Genomic DNA, 23,479 nt, shown 5'->3' on the forward strand with positions numbered 1-23,479 from the left:
TGTCTAGGTGAGGCCAGATTTTTCACCGTATACTTCAATTAAAATAACACATGGCAACAGATTAAAGACGGGCACAGATAGGAAAATCCACCTGTCTCCTATTAAGCCAGACAGTAAAGAAAGCTACAAAAATGTTAAGCAATGCTACTTTTCAGGGGTTTTTTGTTTGTTTTGGCGAAGTAGTTATTTTTCATAAAAATATGTTTTTATATCAATATGAATTACATTCAGTATTTCAATTAACTCTTCTGGGTCTTTAATTTTTAAGGAGTTCTGAGACCAAAAAGTTTGAGAGTCCCTCAAGATGAAAAAACATTGGACAATCAAAAAATTTTAACCAGAGGGATAGAAAGAGATAGGCAAAACAGTGGGAACTGACTCAGATCAGAGTGGGTCAAGAGGGCACTAGAGGTAATAAAATGATAGACTACAGACTCCTTTTCCTGGTAGAGGAGAGACAGAGAGGAGAGACCAGGCAGCAGACAGGTGAGACGTGGAGGGAAGAGGGGGTTGCTCAACAGGAGATAACAGAGCCTGTGTCCAGGCTGAGGACTAGGTGCCAGAGGGAAGAGAGCACGTCCAAGACGGGGAAAGAGAATGGAATGAAGGATGCGGCAGGAAGAGACCGGCGCCTGGACCACAACAGGAGCCACCTCGTCCTCTGATGAGATGGCCCAACTCTATGTGGCGCCTAATGTGTATGCACCTGTGGACTGTCCCCTGCAGAACACAGAGCAGGTGTGAGATCTGTCCAGCAGAGCTGGGTTTTATTGTCATCACTGTTGGCACAAAAAGTTGTACGTCTGTCCAATGGAAGGACAGGAATATGTAATGTGACATAAGGTCCTTTTCAGATTCACATTCTGCAACTTTTCATTCTATGAAAATAACGCAGCCAGGTCACTACTTAAGTGAAATAAACCGGTGCCATTTATTATGAGGAAATTGAGGACTAAATACATGAAGTGGCAGAGCTGGTATCTGACCTCCATTATCGAGTTTCTACATCAGGAGTTCACACTTTCTCAACTAAAAATTGGGACAGCGCCCAACAAAGGATTTCTTTTGAATCTGTGAATTTATTTGACAAGTTCTTTAAAAAGCATAAAAGTTAAATCACTCTTAGTTATATGTCTAATCAATTGCTTCAACTTAAAAGAATAAAAATGCATGAAACAAGGCTCTATCTGGGAATTCTGGGGCATATGGCTTTTGGCTACTTTCTGCTAACAGGGCACTTAAAAGAGAAGTAGATACAAAAGCCCCTTCGAGCTACTTTATAATGTGCATTATTGAGGAGTTGTGACTAAAAATTGCATTTAGAGGCATTCGTATCTAATTTTTGCTATGAAAAAATCCTGAAACCTTTTCTATCTCCAAATATAATCATATTTTCTCATTAACTCACAATTTCATTATTAAATCCCTAATCCTTTATGTGCTCTGTCACTACTGGCACACAAGAACATAAAATAGTCTTAGATTTAAACATTATAATTACATTATATTTCCGGAGGTATTTTATTTTCCTTTCTAATGGAGCTTTGATAGGCAGTAGCCTGCAAGAGCTTATATTCTGAGACTAGCAAAAGAACATTTTTAGAAAACAAACAACAAACTTGTATTCCTTTTGGAACAAGTACATGTCACACATATGTGTTGTATACTGCTTTTCTCTTTGTTCAGGAACCTCTGTGTGTTTCTGCACTTTGATTTTTTAGGCTAACTGTATCAAATGTAGCCACACAGAATGAGTCAGTGTTTATATGGTGACCAACAGAGAGAAATGAATCAAACCGAGTCAAACACAGCACACTCAGCGTTGACTGGTCTGTTGGATGAGGGACTTCACAAAGATATTCAAGTTCAACAACACAGCAGTTGGTAACTGCGTTTTAACAAGGAATTCTGAGGCAACTTCAGGGAGGCATATCGTCTACTCCTTGAAAAGTCATTCTACTTTCTTAGTGTCTAGGGTATTTTTAACTAAGGATGCTGTAATATTTCTAGTCCAGGCAATTAAATGTAAATTACTCGGAACCCTCTGTACTTCTGTCTCTAACAACAGTTACCCAGAAGCCTGGATGAGGCTTCATCTAGGAGCCTGATGATGGCAAAGCGAGCGAGGGCCAATAAGATGGGCGAGAATCTGGAGGAATTCATTTCTTTCTTTTTTTTTTTTAATTTTAAATGTTTTTATTTATTTCTGAGAGAGAGAGCAAAAGCGAGTAGGGGAGGGTCAGAGAGAGAGGGAACACAGAATCTGAAGCAGGCTCCAGGCTCTGAGCTATCAGCATAGAGCCTGATGTGGGGCTCGAACCTACGAACTGTGAAATCATGACCTGAGCTGAAGTTGGATGCTTAACAAACTGAGCCACCCAGGTGCCCCTGGAGGAATTCATTTCTTAAATAAGTTAACTGACTGTACCTTTGACTTGGCTCATTCATAAATATAAAAGTAATTCACTGTTTCAAGAATCTTGATGATAATATAACTGTGTTCTAAAAAGAATGAAGCTTATTTTCTATCTAATAATACAGCCTTATTTGTTACAGTGATGAAAAATCTGGCAGGGGAATTATTTTGTGTAACAGTTTTCTGAAGGATGTATGTGCTTCAGTCTCTCAAAGGCAGTGAAATTTAAGTAATTTTCCTCTATTATTAATGGATACTTCTATATTATTAACAATATCCCTGGAACTAAAATGTGAATCATTAGGAAATATTTAAATTTATCACTATAAAGTTTATACAGCACTTAAAATAATGTGATTTTTGTATCTTTCGGTAAATATATTATAGAAAAATATCTACAGATACATAAACTACTCCGGGAAGATCTAGGAGGCTGCAGTTAATAGAAAGACTTTTTTTAAAAAAGGTTAGAAAATAATCATTGTTGGTGTTATGCATACAATTATTTTTGTCCATGGCTTTTGAAATAAAATTTAAAATATGTGTCCATTTCACATCACACACACATACATATATATTCACATACTACATAAGGGACTGAGGGAAGCTTATATGGAACATCATCATCCAGTTAAAAGGTAGAAAAGAAAGCCATCTCCAGTGTGATGACGAGGGAGGTTACAGAATGGGTGACGTCAAGTCACTTTCATGACTTCCTGAAAGTCAGGCAGAGATCTGGCTTTGAGCTGCCTAGGGGGCCACAGCAAAATTAACCCTGGTTATGTAGAAGAAAAAAGAGAGATGAAAACAATACAGATACTAGCTCCTTAGGACAAAACAAACAAAATGCTTGTTATCTGAGGTTAAAAGGAGTGTCCTGAGTCTTCACAGAAGGGACAGTAAGCAAAGCGTTGCATGACATCAGATGATCCCTACAATAAATGCTCTGGCGATCTTCACATGACCGTCTCTCAAAGATTCCTCAGAGTGACTGCAGGCATAATGCTCACGAGGAAGTTGGGCACAGAACTGCACAGGAGACCAGACCATGTGGTCCGAACAAGGCAGCTCTCTGATGGTTTAATTTATGGTGGGATATAAATTAGAACATGTAGAAGAATAAATGGAACATGTGTTTTGGGTTTTTTTTTTTTTTATGGACTATGTGTTTATTAAACCAGCTCCTAAATGTTCTGTTTGTTTTCCAAATGAGTTTTAGATAAAACCAATCAATGACCAGTGTGAAGTTAACATCTTTGAAAGGCACTTTGTGATACAGTCTAAGGGCAACTCTTTACAAACTAGTGGTGTGTGACTGGAACCGAGGAAGTGAAGGAATGTCTTCAGGTGCTTCCATGGAGTTCCTCTGAATTTATTCAATATACAAACGAATAAGCATTCAAGCATCCACAATTTTACATAACAGGACATCGTCATCAAGAACAAGGACTCAGGTTTTGTGTTTCTCAATTTGGATTATTAGAGTACTCATTTCCAAACTTTAGTTCACTTAACAATCGCCAGGCTGCTCAGTGTAGCTTCCCAGGCTTCATACCAGTCTAACGCAGTCAGTGTCTCTCAGGTGGATTCTAGAAATCAGGTAATTCTCTTGTAGACAGTCTAGGAACCACACTTAGAGATCATTATTCCCCCCCACCCCCACCCGCCAGGGCCTAACTGGGAGTGTGCACTCAACACTGGTTTTTACATTTCATCTTCTCATATGGATCCTTAGTTCTCTCAACTCATGAGCACTCATTGAACTTTATTTAATAGTTAGTTGTGTGACCATCCTTCTAACACGTTCTTGAGAGTCACAAAATCTCCAAAACTGCACAATCTATAAACTACATACATATTTTATGTCTTTTATATGAGGACTGTCAAGTGCATGGTGATCTCAGTTATGCTTGTTTTGAATTGTACTATCATATGAACACTTAGGGATTGGTCGTCTGCCCCTCTCTACACACTATCTACTAAGTTTACGTTCCAATTTAGGGTTTACCTCTAGCAAATTATGCATTTATGCACTGCGGTAACCGCATGTTTTAATAACAGCAGCCAGTGGGCTTCTTGGGTCAGTGAGAAGAAGGAGCGTCTGTCAAAGTTTGTTGGCATGTGCTCTAACGCATTTCTACTTTCAAGCAGATGATATTAAAAAAAGTTTTAACAGCTGACAGAAAAGCTATTATTTAAACAAAATTAGAAAAATCAAACTTTCTGTATTACTCCATCTTTCTTTCAGTGAATTTACAATTTGTAGCTTAAACCTTAAATATGTTTTGAACAGGTGCGCCTGGGTGGCTCAGTCGGTTGAGTGCCACACTCTTGATTTTGGCTCAGGTCACGATCTCACAGCTCGTGGGATGGAGCCCTGCATCAGGCTTCGAGCTTTCAGTGAGGAGACTGCCCTCTCTCTGTCCCTTCCCTCTTTCGCAAGCACATGTGTGCACTCTCTCTCAAAACAAATACACTTTAAATAAATAAATAGGTTTGAATAAATATGTCAGAGAACAAAGAAATACAGTTAACAACATAACGGAGTGGATGAATTCACCATTCAGTAAATTACATATGGAGTTATATAACCATTAATAAACCTGAATGAATAAATGAATCAATAAGGAAACCCGAATAAAACTGACACTTGCTGTATAACAACATACAGAGGTCACCCTAAGCTAACACCCAAGACTTTCATGAAAACAGTAAAATGGGAATTTTATTGTAATATGCAATCTGCGAAATAACTGCCAAACTGCCAACAAGAAAGAAAATCTTAGAGAAACTACCAATTCAATGCTGGAACGATAATGTGAATTAAAATTTTAAAATCCTGAACTGTAAATTCAAAACACAGATGCTCATCAGTCAAGTTTAGAAAACATAAAAACTCCCAAGGAAACCAACCTCAGGCTTATTCAGTGTTCAATGATGCTACTTAACAGAAAACCTAATTTTATGTATAACCCAAGTCAAAGTACTTTTGACTTTGAAATATTTGATGACTTCAGGATACATATTAGCTCCTAACTTTAGATGTTAGGCTCACCTTTATAATATTGATTAAAAATCATTTAATATTTTAAGAAGCAAACCAATTTTTTTACACATATGAAAAGAATAATGCCATTCTGTATACTCTTTATGCATATAAAATATTTTCAAATCTTTATTAACTAATTTCTTATATACACCTTGGTTTTTACATTATTGTTAAGATAGAGAGACCCATAGGAAACTAACACTCTCTGAATATCTAAATCATGAGCATTCTACTGGGTGCTTTGACAAATATTTCACTTAAAAAGAATACTAAATGAAGTTTTTTTTTTTAACACCTTTTTATGATTTGATCTACCAACCATAACAACTATATACTGGTATATAGCAATATTAGAACATATAGAAGTTAGCTTAAGTTAAAACCCAAGTTAAAGTAGTGTCTTTAAAATAGGGTAAAGGAAAGAAAAGAAGAAAAATAAATTGAAAAAGGACTACAATATTATATAAAGATTTTAAAAACAAATGCCACATGACTGGGCCACAGACATGCACATCATTGACTTTGACTGCGGGTTCATATTTAGTGAAAAGCGTTTGCAAGGAGAGGGCTCGTACGTGCTGTAAGGCACCTAGTACAGTGGCATGGACATGGCAGATATTCAATAAAATAATTTTAACTTCTTTTGATATGTTGATATCTTTGTTGTTGTTCATTTATCAACCTAGTACAAATCAGCCAATAGGTAGCGTGGCATCGACCTGAAAACTTTTGAGGTCCCATCTGGGCTTAATGTTCTCTGAAGTCCTCCATCATGTATTGCCTATTCTAACAATCTTAGCATAAGCTACCACCTTACATTGTTAATCATCTTTCTTCATTTGTGGGCTGTCTCTCATATAAATGGGCCTATGTGGCTTATATATTCACAGCTTTAGTAATACGTAACATAATTTCATAAGAGGTAGTTAACAACTGTTTGTTATAAATCTAAAGTTTCATATGATTTATGTCTTACCAACTATGAAACTCAGCTGATTCTCATTGCTTACAGAATAAAGGCCAAATTCCTTTGTATGGAATTCAAAGCCCTAGACTCTGGCACTAAATTAGACTTTCATTCTCCACCTACATTCTAGCCTCTACCACCTAGCATTTGCCAAAGTCTCTCTATACTTTTGTGTCTCCAGACATTTCCTGGTCTGGTTCTTTCTGCAGTTCCCGACGGCACACACCTGTTCTTCCTGCAAACCTCATCCCACCAACTCTTAGGTAAAGCACTCCCAGAACCCACCCGCACCTGTGCCACCACCAACCCAAGCCCTTGTGGGGGACAAATCCATCTACCCACTTGGCAGCCACTTTTATCAAAACATTTGTCTCTAATAGAGGGAATTATTATTAGTCTGCTTCTCTTTTGTGAAACTTTCTCAGATTCTATTATTATTATTATTAATTATTGTTATTATTCCACTTTCTCCTTTGTGAAACTTCCTAAACCTTCCATACCCAGAATGAAGCACTGCATTTACTGCCCACCCCTCTCTATGGTACATAATACTACTCCAGCATGTAACACAGCACCCCGGGATTACTCATCTTAACCACCGACCCTATTAGGTTTTTTACTATTGTACACTCAGAGAAAGTAAAATGGAAAGTAAAGGCAAGTAAGGAAATCACTAAATTGGTCTTAAAAAGGAAAATATTAGGTAACTATGACTAACTGGTTGTTCTGTTTTCTACCAAAAAGCCATGACTTTCAACAGACTTAACCACTATTTCCACTGACCCCTTGAAGGTAAAAAATATTTTAACAAAATGTACCCTGAGCTACAAACATTTTAAGAACCAAAAACTACTTTAACGGAAAAACAAACATGACTACGTTTGACATCTGAAAAACTTCCATTTCATAACAATGAAATGCTATCTACATCTAAAATTATTGGCTGTGCTTAACATATGCAACATTGTTTATAAAAGTTTTAACTGTTCTTGGCCAGTCAGCTCATAGTGAAAAACACCTACACTTAGCACCACAGGAAAATGCTACCTTTATATTAAAAAAGAAACTTAGCAGTGAAAATGTGGCACAAAGATTTCTCTTGGCTGGAAAGTATATCCTCTCTCCTAAGTCAGAGGCTTCCTAAACTCTTTTTGCAATGTGTTGATTTGAGTAATGAATGTGAGAGCACACACATATTCAATAGATGCTATCTCTTCTTACTCATTATTTTTAAGTTTTGAGAAAATCTCTTCGTGACCCAATTTCGAATAGTGGTTCCACTACATTTGTGTTTTTGACTGTAAGCTGTCTTGTTTTCAGAACATAAGCAGGCATTAGACTACAAACTCATCCTGCTAAAAATTTTTAAAAATTATTTGTTAGTAAAAATTATTTATTTGAGGGGCACCAGGGTAGCTCATTTGGTTAAGCATCAGACTCTTGATTTTGGCTCAGGTCACGATCTCACAGTTTGTGGGCTTGAGCCCCACGTTGGGTTCCACACTGAAGGCATGGAGCCTGCCTGAGCTTCTCTCTCTGCCTCTCCCCTGCTGGTGTGCTCTCACTCAAAAATAAATAAATAGGGGCGCCTGGGTGGCTCAGTCAGTTAAACATTTGAGTCTTGATTTCGGCTCAGGTTATGATCTCATGGTTTGTGAGTTTGGGTCCCATGTCAGGCTCCATACTGAGCCTGCCTGCTTGAGATTCTCTCTCTCCCTCACTCACTATCCCTCCCCCCCTCTCAAAATAAATAAATAAACTTAAAAAATATATATGTAAATAAACTTTTAAAAAATAAATTTAAAAAATGATGATGATTTGATGGCATTTCCTTAAAACAAACAGAAAAATTATTTATTTTGCAAGCTACTGAAGGCTTCCTTACCTGCAGATCGCTGGGAAACACTCTTGAAGACCTTTCTTTTTAACTAAAGAGCCTTCCAGGCAGTACATAATGATGTCCATAACCTTTAGAGAAAAGATACACACCTAAAATTAGTTTCAAATACTTCACTTTCCAAAATTTAAAGTATTAACTTAGGCCTCATTTGCATGAAAATTCTAGACAGTTTTGATTGCAATATTTACTTTAAAACTACTCTAAATTTACTAAAGCTACAGTATATTTACTTTACGCTATCAGCTATTCCTTATCCTACCTGTGGAAAACAAAGAACAGTAAAATAAAGAAACAAGACTTGTTGACTTCAAAGGCAATTCATATTTATGTACAATATGGGTAGCTTTTATTCAAACACATACCTGTTTTGTTTGATTTATAATGGAAGACATTAAAGAGAACGTACTCTTTTGAAAATTAGCCCAATGTTGACTACTTCCCTGTGAACGGTAATCACAGCGATTACACACAATGAATGTGTACACAGCGATTATTCTGATTTTTAACAACATTTAAATAAGGTCCTGTGAAATGGTACAAAAGTTAATTCGTTCAATTATCTGTCTTCCGTTTAGAGATGTTGGAAGTAAAAATGCTGATTTCTGTACTGCGCTGACCTATTTAATTTAGGCTGTTGCTGTAACATTTAAAGCGGGATATTCTTACCTCTACGAGAAGATCCACAACATCTGTGGGCATCTTTTCAATAAGAATCTCGATGACTCTCAGAACTTCCCCTTTCGCTCGTGCAAGAGCCGTCGTGTGCACGCTCTGCTGTGACTGGGTATTTGCTGCAAGAGCGGTATGTCTGTGCACCTGTGAAAACATTTCCATGCTGTAGATATGGTTGACGTTCCATTCGGTTTTGCATTTCCAGCCACTAGTTTGTTTTTCGCTTGTTAATACAGTAGGGGAAATCGGAGAATCAACAGAAACAAGTCTCGTGGGGTGGGTCAGGAAACACTTGATTGCAAAAGAAAGTACTTAGTATAATAAAAACTCAGCAAGTATTTTCTGATAAAATTCTGTAAGTTCCTGGGTATTAGATAAGACTCTAAGACACCACTACCATGACATTTTTCAAAGGAGAGACTGTAGGTTTGTGAATTTGGCATATGTGGTGCTGAGGTGGACAGCAGTTAGGAGATAACCAGCAAGCAAAAGACCTGAGACTTGCTCTCAAGTAATAATAGTAAATGATGCTTATATAACACTTCCGGCATACCAGGCATCATTGTAAGTGCCATATTTCCCATATAAAGCTGGGAAATTCAAATGAATATGCCTCTAAAAATAATAGGCAGTGTAAAGGATGTAAATCCAACGTGATTTTTCTTCCCCATACAAACTGTAAGTCTTAATCATTCAGAGAAGGAACACTGCTGGGCGCTGGGCCAGCCATGGAGGAGTGGGCATGAGGCCGGGGGAGGGGTCAGTAATAACAGTGAGAAGTACTTCAGGATCTTACTCTAAAATCTAAGCCAAGTGGAAAACTTATTTTTATAAAATAGTAAATGTTAACTATTACACTGAAATATTAGAGCGCTCAGAATGTGGGAATTAACCATCAACTAGAAAAGCACTAACAGGGGCACGTGGGTGGCTCAGTTGGTCGGGTGGCTGACTTTGGCTCAGGTCATGATCTCACATTTTGTGGGTTTGAGCCCTGCATCGGGCTCGGGCTCAGAGACTGCTTCAGATTCTGTGTCACTCTTTCTCTGCTCTGTGTCCCTCCCCTGCTCCTGCTCTGTCTTTCTCAAAACTAAATAAACATTAAAAAATTTTTTTAAAGCATTAATATTAAAATATTTAAAAAACACCTTTCTAACCAAATGCTGGAGGACAGTAAATCCAAAGCATGGCTATTCTAACAGTTCATATAAACATACTCAGATGTGGAGGCGCTTGGGTGGCTCAGTCAGTTAAGTGTCTGACTCTTGGTTTCAGCTCAGGTCATGATGTCAGTCTGAGCCCCACATCAGGTTCTGTATTGACAGAATGGAGCCTGCTTGGGATTCTGTTCCCCTCTCTCCCTGTCCCTCCCCCACTCACACACCCGGCTCACTCTCTATCAAAATAAATGAATAAACTTAAAAAATATTCATAAGTGAATGGTGAAAATTAATTTCAAAACCACAATTAACATAAATACTTGTTTATTCTTTAAAGAGGCACTTTTATGCCTGGCATTTATAGGACCTGTGTATGTGGCCTGACTGACATATGGTTTATTCAGTATACTCAATATTACTACCGATGCATATTCAACTGATACAAAAACTGGTAAAAAAAAAAATTCCATGGCTAATAAATCTGTTCATTTTTACATACATACAATTCATGTGAATATATAATATCTATAAATTATAGATATATTACATATGCATATTTTAAATACAGTGTAATCTCACTGTAACACACTGTTATAAAAACACACAGCCTTACTCTACATATTTTAAATATGAATTCAAAGTCCCATCATCTCATATAAACTTGTACGATCTGCTATTAGGACCTTCCTTCACATCACAAATGTTTGCTGCACGCCTATTAAGGGTGGCTCTGGGGCAGGCAGAGGCCCGGTATGTTTCAGGTTGTCAGGGCAGACTCAGAGGTATTTATTTAGTATTTTAAAAATTCATCATAGCTACAGGAAAAACAACCCAGACAGAGCTCATACCCCATGGACACCAAGTCTGCACATTATTCATGCTGAAACGGAATAAAGCTTAAAAAAATGTAGGAGCCGATCACCCTTTCCTTGTTCCCCCACTACTAAGACCTATAGGAAAGATCTTATAATTGGTTCATTGTTCTTTACTAGTTTTTCAGTTAGATGTGGGCAATTAGTTAGAACACTAAGAACGTGGGAATCAATTGGCATTCAAGTCTTTATCTGCGACATGTAATAGGAAAAGCAATTAGCAAGTTTATGACTTACATTTTTGTTTACAGTTGAAGAGCCAGTGTTAAGTCTTGATTACAGGTGAATATTTACGCTTGTAAAACATGAATACCTTTAGTGTATTTTAATTTGAATCAGCCTGCTAATATTTCAGACTGAAAAATTAATTTCAAATATTTGCAAGTGAGTTAACTTTGAGAACGGAAATAAATACAAAAGTGCAAGTAAAGAATGCACTGCAGTGGAAATCATTGTGCAAGCACACAGGTTCATATATATTCATTTCGTCACTAGATTATTAACTTGCGTTGTTCTAGAACAAACTGGAAAGATTATTCGTGGATATGAACCTTCAGCTCACAATGTCTAATAATTCCTCTAAGTGAGAAGATGGAGCACACAGAGAGGCTCTGCTCACCTCTTTGGCGATAGTTGTGATGAAGGCGGGTGGTCTGGCAGTGGCAATGAGCGAGAGGGCGTGCCTCGCAGAGCGGGCGGAGTCAGCTGCAGGGCTAAGAGGCAGGCCCATTGTGATGCTAAACAGGGATCAGAAAAAAAGAGAAAAAGAAAAGAAGCATTAGAAATATAGACTGAAAAGATTAGACACAGCTTATAATGTCAGTTCAAGGTCAATGGGAGCACTCAAACAGTTAGAATATAATGGACTTGCAACAATGAGCAGTGATTAGGAGTCAGGGTGTTCTGGCATCAAATACAAAATCGAATAATTAACCGTGAAGATTGAAAACAGTATGTGCATCTGTCCAAAGTGTTAAAAACGCCTTGTTAACAAATTATCAAGAACTAGTACTGAATGCATATCACAAAGCTCAGAATAAGGCAAGAAAGAAGACTGTACTGGGTATTTTCAATTGGCTTTTTGGCTAAAAAAAAGATTAAAGGTACTAATTTGTTTATAAGGCCACATAAAAAGGCTTCATTTAAGCACATGTTCTGAAAGGAAGCAAAATTCACTTCTGTCCATAGAATGATCAAAAGAACTGAAAATGGCAAAATTACTTTTAGTTCTTATGTTATTTTTAGTTTGAAACAACCTCAGTACTGTTAATTTACCTCATGCTCAATACATTTAGAATACGTTTAGAACCAATCTACTGGTTTAGAACCATGCCCTGCCAAGGTACTGATTTTTTGTTTTGTACTGATGCAAAAGTTATATTCATAGATACTTATTTTCTCTCTATAAAGATCATAGGCATGGCATTGTCCAGGCGATATATAAGCATATGTACATGATGAAATAATCCTTCCAAACTGTAAGACTATTCTCATAGGACACTGATATTATATTCCTTTGCCAAACCTAAAACATAAAAATGATAATATTCTTCTGTTTGTAAGCTTCCTGTACATTTTATAGGGACTACTGTGAAAACTAGTAAGACTCTGCATTAAAATGTGGCATGTGATCCACACGTCAGCTGTGCACAGGGGCATTTTGCTACTTGGCAAGAGATCCTTTATAGTTTCTCCCTCTGGTTAAATAAATTTGATACTTAAATACCCATATGAAATGATGTTACAATTTGTCCTGTTCCAATGAAATAAGTGTAAGGACACAAGTCTAAACGTCTAAACCAAACTGACTCCATGACAGGCTTTAAGTTTCCCCTCTAAACTAGAAGGCCTGAGTTCCAGCTTCCCGAAACTATCAGGCAGTTACACATTGCCCAAGGCAGGAGAAACTACCCTTGCAGCACCCAATCAGGAAAGGCCAGCGACCACCCTCCACATTACTGAGGGAGAGGCCATAGATAGAAACTATAGATAGGACCCTGTTACCTAATGTTAAAGTTAACCCGTTAGTCTCCGAACAAGACCCTAGGCTCGCTCTGTAATTGGTTGGATTTAAAGGTACTCTAAATGTTTTAATTGGATCCCGCCAAGAGTAACGAATACTCTAGACAATGTGTATGGTTAAACCCGCTATCAATAATGTTGAATAATTATGATTGGATCACTGTTCCCCTGCCACAACTTCTGTAACTCCCCCATCACAAACCCCGTAAAAACCCTACTCTGCCTTTGCTCGGGGCTCTCAGCATGGATCCACTGAGCTGGTGAGGTCTGGGAGCCTGAGCTTAAGCCCGAATAAACACCCTTTGCTTTTGCATACGTGACTCGGACTCCTTGGTGGTCTTGGGATTTCGGGGAGATCGCGATCTGGGCATAACATAAGTATGCGTGCTTCATGTGTAAACTGAATTACGTTTACTAAAAATTCTTTAAAAGTGTGCAAATATTTCTATTTGCAAGAATCACTAGCCCAAGAATCACTATTTTAACTTTCAGATGAAAAGAAGTACGCAATAGATAGGCATTCCGATCACTGTTAACAGAAGGTAAATTGATTATAAAAAATTCTGCTTGTAATGCTTTTGTGACTGGTACATTGCTTAAATTTTTGACCAAAAATATAATGGTCTCCAGTCTTTTTTCCAAACTGAGGGTAGATACAAGCAGGATCTCAGGGAGGAGGGTGGAGACCATTCCTTTGATGTTTACCACTAAAAAGAAGAATGTGAGCTGATGGGACACGCACATAGTGAGCAAGAAACGGAAAGAACGCCTGTGTGGACATACCACCTCCACCAATGATCCTGGCGCCCTACATACTTGGCTGGGGCTGGAAAGAGGTGTTCAACAGTAAGGCAGGGTGGGGTAGATGGCCGGTTTCCTTTCGGGGTTAAACGTTACTACTGAGAATTCCACAAAGGAAATGTTCACTATGTGAGCATTGTCGGCCTACATTGCTTAATAATTATTGTAAAGTTTAGATCATGTTTTAAGTTTTGAGAAATTCAAAAGCTAGTTACACTTTTTAGATTCTGTATGTTTCTTTTGTCAGTACAAAAAGGTGTTCATAGTCTCAAAAGGCTGAAACAAACAAAAATGGTATGTTAACTATGTAATTCTGAGCAAACCTAAATCAAATTTCCTCAGATCGGTAAAATCACAGAATGTCGGGAGCTGGAAAAGATGCCCAGGCTACACCCCCTGCCCAGTAGTCAGCCAGGAGGAAGGGAGGTCTGTCTCCTGGGCAGCCTGGACCATGTCTGAAAGGCACAGCAGGGAGGAAAAAGAAGTGGATGTGGAACCGAAGGTCTAGGATTGAAATTGAGCTTTCCTGCACTATTTCATGTCTTTGTGCATCTGCCCACGAAGGGGGTGGTGTCAGCATTTTGTGAAGGAGAAGTCGGGTCGGGAGCTCCATGAGGAGCCATGGTAGCAGCATGCTGTCTATCAGGTCAGGGACCTTTGGAGAAAATAAAGGGGGGAGGGGCTTGACCGTATTGTGGTTAACTGGATTAACGAACTGGTAACATGATCAAACTCTGCGACTTTGGATGAACGGATAGACTACACCCCCGAGTGAAGTTTCTAGTGGTATGCTATAACACGTGGACTTCAGCTCTGTTCTTTTCAATATCAATCACAATTTAAACGAAGATCCAGACGCACAGTTATCAACTGGTGTGGATAGGTTGTAATGGATAGCAACTATACTAAATGGCAGAAATGGGATTCAAAAAGTCCTCAAAAGATCAAATTGAGCTAAAGAAAGAAGTCTTAGGTGTGGGTACAAATGACCCAACTTTACAGGAATGGGGCAGGTGATAGATACACTGCTTGACCAAGCTTACGGAGCAGCACTGAGGGTTCTATGTGAACCACGGATACGTATGTTAATGAGGGGGCTGCCTAATGGGCTCTGTTGCATCAAGGGAAATACGGTGATAGACGTGTTGCCCTGCTGAACTTCATGGTTCTGGCTGCCTGTCTGCCATCCCTGTGGCTGTACTGCCTCCTTAGTTGCTAAGAGATAGGACCTGCCTTCTGCAGGCCAAGTGTCAGAGCACCCTCCCGAAGGGCAGAAGAGTCCCGTCTATTTCTGGCCCTGTGCTGTTGTGACCTCTTGCAATTGGAAAACAGAGTTCTACTCACCACCCACCACTCTTCCAGCCCTTCTGTGTTCCCGCTGGAGGAGAAAAGTTCAGTGGGAAGCCAAGGAGAGGGGGAAGGAAGGGAGGAAGGGAAGGGAAGAATGAGAATGAATGGCTATGCATGTGTGTGTTCACCTGAGGACGACAAGTGACAAGTGGATCCTGTCCCCCTAACCTTGTGCTGTGCACTTTGGCCACCCTGGACTGAGTAAGCACAAGGTATGTAAAATGGGCCTATTAAGAGTCCCGGCTTCACAAGGTTGTTGAGAAGATTAAATGAGCAGGCAGATGTAACAACCTCCAGCCAAGCATCTCACCTCTATTACACACACAGATGTTCCTTCTGGCCCAAGATGACTCTCAAATAGAAACAAAGTGAAAAGAAAAGGAGATAAACTAATAACAGGTCACTGGTTTCTAGTTAAAGGCCTAGTCCCATATCACCCTTAACCCATCTCAGCAAATGATCTTGTGAATTTGGGGGAAATCGGCAAACTTCTTGTGGTCAAGTTTGGGGTCTGGAAGAGAAGATGTAGGGTAACAGGTAAGGGAGCTAACCAAACACCTATACGAGTCCTGTCCGTGATTTCAGTGGAAGCTGGGACACCCAACAATGTGCAAAGATGTCAATGTGTGCATTTGAGTGACTCCCACTATCCATCAGTGTCTAATGGCCTGAGTGCAGGATGTCAGAATGTGGACACATCTGTTGTTCTGAGGTCAAGGTTCAGCATATCCACAGTGCACAGGACAGAGAGCTGCCAGTGTAAGAACAGAGAGAACTGGCCACGGCATAGGGGAAGACAAGCCTTCTCTCTTCTCTGTAGTCTACTTAAGGTGCCACGGCCAGAACAATCTTCCAAAAGCACTAACTTTATTTCATGGTTAGCCTGCTTAAAAACCTCGTTGGGTCCCTGTGCTTCTAAGAAAAATCTTAAACTCCTTGGCTTGAGGTCCTAAGCCGTCCATAATCTAGTTTTGCTAACTTATAACTCAGTCTTTTTAACACCCATGCTTCTGAGGCCAGGATAATTTCAAAGTCGGTCCCTAGAATTCCATTTCTTTTTTGGCTATAGTATATGGCTTATGCTTCTCCACTACCCCTCCCCACTGCCATACCTTCTTCCCTCCCTCCTGTTCAATTCTTGTGCAAGCCTGTGTGTTCGTCTGCAATTGCTAGAGCATTCAATTACAATCTAGTGAAACAAAACCAACCAACAACAAAACCCATTTATTCTATGCTCTTTGCACTGGATCTGATTCTGCCAGGAATTATGAGTTAGTTTTGTATCGTGAACTCTGTGCAGATTGGTACCAATGCCTTCTAATCCTGTGTATGCCCCCAAAGTGCCTAGTGCAGCCCTTGGACATAGTGGTAGCTCAATAGTTACGTGCTAAATGAAGTTACCTGGCAAATCCAGCAGGAAAAAAAAAATCACTTAAGTCAGTTATTTGGCCGAACTGACCAGGCAATGAAGTCAAAGTAATTGATCTGGTTAGTCCCAATAGACGAAGTCTAATTCTACATATAGTTACCTTGAAAGTCAAAGGTGCACTGTGTATGTGATATATTTTAATGTGGGATTCTAACTGAATGAAGAAGGATCATACTCTCAGAGGTCTGAAATTAAAGGGGTATCTGCCTTATTCTGGAATCTGTATGTAAACATGGAACTCATTCTTTTCATCTGAGCCTGCTTATCTGGCTGTTATGCAGATCATCTGTCATTTAACTTTATAACATGGGTCTTTAGTTTAAAAAATAAGAGGTGACATACTCTCTATTTTACTCAGCATTTCGGTATATGCATCCCATATGAAATACCAGTGATGACAGATAACTGTAAATAAACATCATGAATAGAAAAATAGTTCACTCAGGCTGAGCTCATTCCTTACATGACCGCTCATTAATCCTGTTCTAACTCTTACTCCACTATGGTAAAAGCATTCTAAAAGTTACATGTAAGACCACTATAGTTAAATGTCACCGTCTACAATTGTCAGACTTCCCCATTGGTCAAATTAAGGAATACTCTACAAGAATATTCGGGGGGAAAAACCACTTAAACTTTCATAGAACAACCCACAAATCATGGTCAACAGTATTATGGACTCAATGTTTGTATCCCCTGAAACTTCCCCCCAATGTGACGGTATTTGGAGACAGAGCCTCTGGGAGATAATTAGGGTCAGCTGAGGACTTGTGGCTGAGGTCCTCATGGTGAGATTTGTGCCCATTTAAGAGACACCAGAAAGCTTGCTCTCACTCTCTCCCCAAGTTGTGAGCACACAGCAACACGGCAGCCAGCCACTTACCAGCCCAGAAAAGAGGCCTCAGAAAGAAACTTGCTTTGTCAGTACCTTGTTCTTGGACTTCCCAACTTTAAGAACTACAAGAAATAAATTTCAATACCAACCTGTGGTAATTGTTATGGAAGTCTAAACTGACCAAGACAAATAGTTAACAGGGTACTGAAAACACAGCTCATGAAAAACAAAGATTAAAAGCATTTTGAAAATGCATACTTAATTACATAACAGCTGGTAATTCCATCTTACCCCTTCTGGGTAAAACAGATGTACTAAAAAGAGTCTTTAATATAATAAAGAATTGTCAATTCTTGTCACGTTAAACCTTAATTTCATAACTCAAAGGTGGCATTAGTCTCTTAAACGCAAACGTGGCGATTCCCCCAACAAGTGCCTTTCTTTTAGACCTATTTCCTATATACTGTACACATTTACAACTATGAGTTGTAATGTAAAATCTATGCTAACAAAATTTGGTTAAATGGTTCCCTGAGATTACAAATTTTCTATTAAAAATAGATGTCATGTGAACAGGAAAATTTAAATGTAAAATCCTAAAGTACCTTATTGTTTGTATGATGTGTTCTTTTCTCTACTCCCTGCCGTTCAAATTTTTAAAAATACGGTTGAAATGTGAATTAAAATGTCAATTCCTTTTTCTCCAACTCTATGTAGTTCAAAAAGAATATTTCTAACATATAGGGCTTACCAAAGTGTGTGTGGTTTCCAGTGACTATGTGTTTCTCGTTTAAAGTTTGGGAAACTGAATATCCCAGAAAAGCAGTGGGCTTTGGTAATTCATTAACATCCCTCAGTCATGGCAGTAAGAGATGAGAGACTGCCCATCTTTGGCAGTGGGTGCCAAAACGGCTCTGCCCTTCGCTTTCAGAGTAAAGGCCCCACAATATGAACTAGGAAAACAGAATCAAAATCAGAGCACAACATATATAGAAGGGAGACTAGCTTTCCAGAAGCACAAGGATTTTTCTATACATTTATAAAGTAGGATTTTCAACTGTTTCTAATTCCTTACTTACATAACCATGCTGCTCTAAAAAATGAGGGATTTATAAAACACATAATACTGCAGGTTTCTATTTTTCTCACAATGAGTTGGGGATGGCTCTACCTGAGATCTCAATGCAACTCAGCCTGGATTTTCTATTGAATGGTCCATCGTCAATGAGCAGCCCATAATCATTAATTTAAAAAATTCCTCAGAGAGTCTACCCGTGGATCATTTGTCACATAAAGGGTGGCGTACCCATATGGGTATGGGAACAGCAGAATGGGAGCTGGGAGACCCGAGTGACCACCTTCGCTCTTCCCGTATCGCTGGGATGTCAGGCAGGCTGGATCAGCTCTCTGAACATTGTCTTTATTGAACAGCATCTTGAGAGCACTGGACTGAAAGCTGCTGAAGATTTTCATCTTTAAAATTCTATGACTTTATTAAATGTTTATTGAATGCAAATCATTTGCCAGGTGCTATGAATAAATATGAATACATGCATAATACATGGCCCAGGCACTGGAGGAGCTTACTGATATTTAAATAGGCTATTTTTCCACAAAGTACAAAATTCCTGATGAAAATGATTTCATTAGATATGTTTTTAAAAATCTGAAAGGACGCTGAAAATTCTGACTTGACCACTTTCATGTCCTCTGAACACGCTGTTTTCCTCTGTGGGCACGGGAGGTGGGGGATGCAGAGGGGTGGGAGCAGGTGCCGTGGGGGAGGCAGAGGGCTGGGAGCAGGGGCCCTGGAGTCAGTGAGACCTAGGTCTGAAACTCACCTTTTTCACTGACCGGTGTTTCTGTGGACGAGAGACAGAACCGCTCTCAGATTTGCTTTATGATCTTCTATTATCATTTTTCTCATCTTTTTATCAAGTAAAAGGTAAATCAATCCTCTTTTGAGCCCTAATTCTATTCCCCAAATATAACCAGGAAGGGGCTTACGTTCAAGTTTTACTTGGGCACACCCCCAGTTGAGGTTCTGCAGGGAATTCTTTTTAAAAAATTTTTTTTTAAATGTTTTATTTATTTCTGAGAGACAGAGAGAGAGACAGTGTGAACAGGGGAGGGTCAGAGAGAGAGGGAGATACAGAATCTGAAACAGGCTCCAGGCTCTGAGCTAGCTGTCAGCACAGAGCCCAATGCAGGGCTCGAACTCATGAACCGTGAGATCATGACCTGAGCCGAAGTCGGTTGCTTAACCGACTGAGCCACCCAGGCGCCCCAGAGGCTCTGCAAGGAATTCATCAAGAAAATGTAAAACAGCGTTTCCAGTCATTTGTCCTACGTTTTAAGGAGGGCATCTTTGGCATCTTCTGGGCATGCCTGTACGTGACCATCTCTGTCTTCTGCAGGTCCTTGCTCTTCTGCCTCTCCGCACAATTATTCAAATGAAAGATGCAAATGAAACTCTTGCTGGCATCCTTTCTGAGCGCCCAGTTGTGACTCACCCCCCCCCACCCCCACGCTCTGGGCATCCATACCTTTCACGCTCCTTCTCCCTTCCTATTGTGATTACCTCCAGGCACATCTTACCCTTCCTTCAGACTGCAAGTGTCCTGGAGTGCCTTGTTTGATGCGATTTTGTGACTACACAATACCCCATACTGTCCCTTCTGTATATTAACTACTCAGTAAAAGCTTGGTTAACACAGGTTAAAATTTGGTGAAATATTTGAGAATATGAGAAAACAACCGGTTTTATTTTTATTTCTAAGATGTAAAATTCTCAGTCGTGTCTTGAAAAGAAAGGCATTTTAATTCTGGAAAAATGCCCTATCAGTCGAGCCCATCTACAGTTTTTCAGGAGGCCTCTCAGAAACCATCTCTGACAGACGATGTCAATGTGTGAGAGACAGAGGAAAGAAACTCTGCTATCATATGTGTTCTCCAGAACGAGGCAACAGTCTGAGCTAGATGTCCTCCTTGGTCCCCTCCCTCATAAACTCACAAGAAGGGGAATCAAGAGGGAAGCGCTGTGTAAGTGTTTTTCTTTTTCAATTAATGTGAACTGGAATTTAAAAAAAAGCAAAAGCCTAACATAAAAGCATCTTCATAAAGCATGCTTAACACTGCAGTCAGAAGCAAGGTAGCTGAACCCCTGAGTACACAGTAAATCATGCACAAAAGGGTGGCCCAGGAGGCGGGCACACTGTGGATCCCTCCTGTACGCGCCCCTGCTCCATTCTGCTCCATCTCGGTCCTTCTGCACCCTGCACCAAGTGTGCCATGGATGGGACAGGCCATTTTCAATCTAAATCTTGTTACAGATTAATAAGCAAACATTTTCTTGCTTATTATGCAATTTATCATGATGAAAATTACATTGGACTCCTCAAGGCTACATGCTGATACATTCATTTATTCAGAGCTGTGTATAGAGAGTTATACTAATCTTCATGACAGAAAAGGATGTAACAGCAAGATTTAAATTACGTACTGAAGAACTAAAGTATTTGTGTCTGTGTACATACTACATGTTGACAAAACACAGTGCATCTTTATGTTTGCTGATAGAAGCTTCATGTAAACTGATTGAAAAACAAAATAAAGCAAATTTTAAATAGTACGCCTAAAATAAAGCCCATTACTTCTCCTGGCAACCAAACAAGACTGCATGCTGTTGAAATTGTGTTTAGATCAGCTTTGAAAACAGGCTAAAAAATTAGGTCAAAACAAAATTCTAGACTCCTTGGAGGGTATACAAGGCATCTGCGAGCCAAGGGAGAGGGGAAAGGGTTGGAAACATGTTCTGGCCTTTGCACAAAGGCCAGCTGCCTCTTGCTATTGCTTCAAACTCACAGGCTCACTACTCGTCTACTTCTTATAGTCAGTCAAGGACCTTCAGGCCTCTTGTATCCAAAACCTATCCTGGCTGCCATTATGTCAAACAATTCATTCTAGAAACGAGCTGCTCTTGGTCTGTTGAACACTAAAACAATGACAATGGCATCTCCACCCACACTACCACCAAACAGGAAACGTCCATTCAATCTTTTAATATGTGCTAAGTACTCTTTGAAGCACTCCGCAAATATAAACACATTCAATATCAACCTTATGAGGCAGGTGCTTAACTTATAGAGGGAACTGAGGTAAGAGGTAAAGGGACCGACTGAAGAGCGTACAGCTAGGGAGACACAGAGGTGATGTTTCGAAGCGTGGTAGTAAGACACAAGTGGGGGGCGGACAGCTGCCTAAACTAGAAGTAAACTCCTTCTCCTACCAGTATCTTGGGACTCTGGGCCGGGAATGCCCAACCTGCAGGCAAAGCCACAGTCCAGCCTCTACTGGCTTCTTCTCCTAAGCCTAATGCAGCCAGCAGAAAGACCCCAAAGCCACGATGGGTCATAAGGGAACTGTGGGCTATGAGAAAGACAACCATGAAGAAAAGGTCAGAGACTTCTAGTTTTTTCCAGGGTTAACAAAGATAAGAATTAAATGCCAATCATTGAGAAAATCAGAGGCGATAACATTTGCACTTAGAAAGGCACGTGGGCCAGGTCCAGGATGCCTACCACCAGGAATTCCCACCAGCTAAGACCGCTATTCTAAAAAAACCAAACCAAACCAAACCAAAAATCTTCCTCTAAAAAATTAGTCAAGATGAATCTCTATCACCACCCCCAATCCTCTTCCCATCATTCTTAGCCACTTGGCTACCAAGGGTTTCCTACTTATTTCATTTTAGTGGCTCCCTCAGCTCATCTGCCTTTCCCAGGACCTTCATCTCTACAACCTCCTATGGCCGGTCATTTCCTGTATGCGAGGGAAGCCTTAAAAAGTGTGATTTAAAAGTCACTATGAGGGGTGCCTGGGTGGTTCAGTCAGTTAAGTGTCTGACGCTTGATTTTGGCTCAGGGCATGATCTCATGGTTCATGAGATCGAGCACCATGTCGGGCTCTGCGTTGACAGCGTGAGCCTGCTTGGGATTTTCTCCTCTCTTTCTCCCTCTCTCTGCCTTCCCCATCCCCCGGCTCACACGTGCGCTCTCTCTCTCTCTCTCTCAAAAATAAACAAACATTTAAAAAATTTTTTTAATAAAATTTATTTATTTTTGAGAGAGAGAAGAGAGAGAACATGAGCGAGGGAGCAGAGAAAAAGGGACACAGAATCTGAAGCCGACTCCAGGGTCTGAGCTGTCAGCACAGAACCTGATGCAGGGCCCAAACCCATGAACTGTGAGATCATGACCTGAGCTGAAGTCAGATGTGTGACCGACTGAGCCACCCAGGTGTCCATAATAAATTTTATTTTAAAAAAATCAAAATGAGTGTGAAGGTTAGCTCCCCAAACTATGGCCACATATTCTATCAGTGAAACATTTCAGAGCGAGCATATGTATAACTTCTCTTGTAAGTGACGTGTTTACACTAGTAGATAATAATATATAGTATTATATATAAAAGGCCCATAAACATAATTGAAAAACTATGTCACAGATCATTCACTGGCTCAAAGCTAAATCCCAACTGTGCCCAAATTATAGAAATATACTTTCATGGTCTATATCCAAATTTTCATATATAGAGATGTCTATTTTTTTTTGTCTATCAAAAATGCACACCCTATCAAGGTCAATCAATGACCTCCAACAGAAATAAACAAACAAAACACAACAAAACCCCCACATATTAACTGGAATCAAGCACGTACTTGGCGAGCTGCTTCTCAGCATCAGCACAAAGTTCGAGAAGCCCCATGAGGACTGCAGACACGTCCATGTAAGGCTCCCAGACTGTGAAACCGCGTCCAATCAGATCAATGGCCGTTCTTCGGATCGTGCTGTGTGGAGGCAGTTTGGGGCCCGGGGGCTGCAGCAGCAGAAATGTCAGCGCCTTACCTAAAATGACAAAATAAAAGGGAGAGCAATAAAGAATTTTTACTTCTGTGATGTTTTCTTTGAAGCATATTTTCAAACTATAAACCATGTTGGATTTCTT

The 23,479-nt window shown here is 39.7% G+C and overlaps 1 protein-coding gene across 4 annotated transcripts in view; it reads right to left on the bottom strand.

Moving 5' to 3' along the window:
* Positions 1-23,479, bottom strand: part of WDR7 (WD repeat domain 7) — a 357,113-nt gene that overhangs the window by 83,853 nt on the left and 249,781 nt on the right. For all 4 annotated transcript variants that reach the window (XM_077777568.1, XM_077777567.1, XM_077777570.1 and 1 more), the window contains 4 exons: positions 23,193-23,379; positions 11,656-11,773; positions 8,999-9,148; positions 8,318-8,400 (listed from right to left, as the gene is read on the bottom strand). In XM_077777568.1, the coding sequence (XP_077633694.1) occupies positions 8,318-8,400; positions 8,999-9,148; positions 11,656-11,773; positions 23,193-23,379 (538 nt within the window). The remainder of the gene's footprint in view (positions 1-8,317; positions 8,401-8,998; positions 9,149-11,655; positions 11,774-23,192; positions 23,380-23,479) is intronic.

The sequence above is a fragment of the Crocuta crocuta genome, unplaced genomic scaffold (assembly GCF_008692635.1).
Source record: "Crocuta crocuta isolate KB4526 unplaced genomic scaffold, BGI_CrCroc_1.0 scaffold36, whole genome shotgun sequence".
NCBI classification, from domain to species: Eukaryota; Metazoa; Chordata; class Mammalia; order Carnivora; family Hyaenidae; genus Crocuta; species Crocuta crocuta.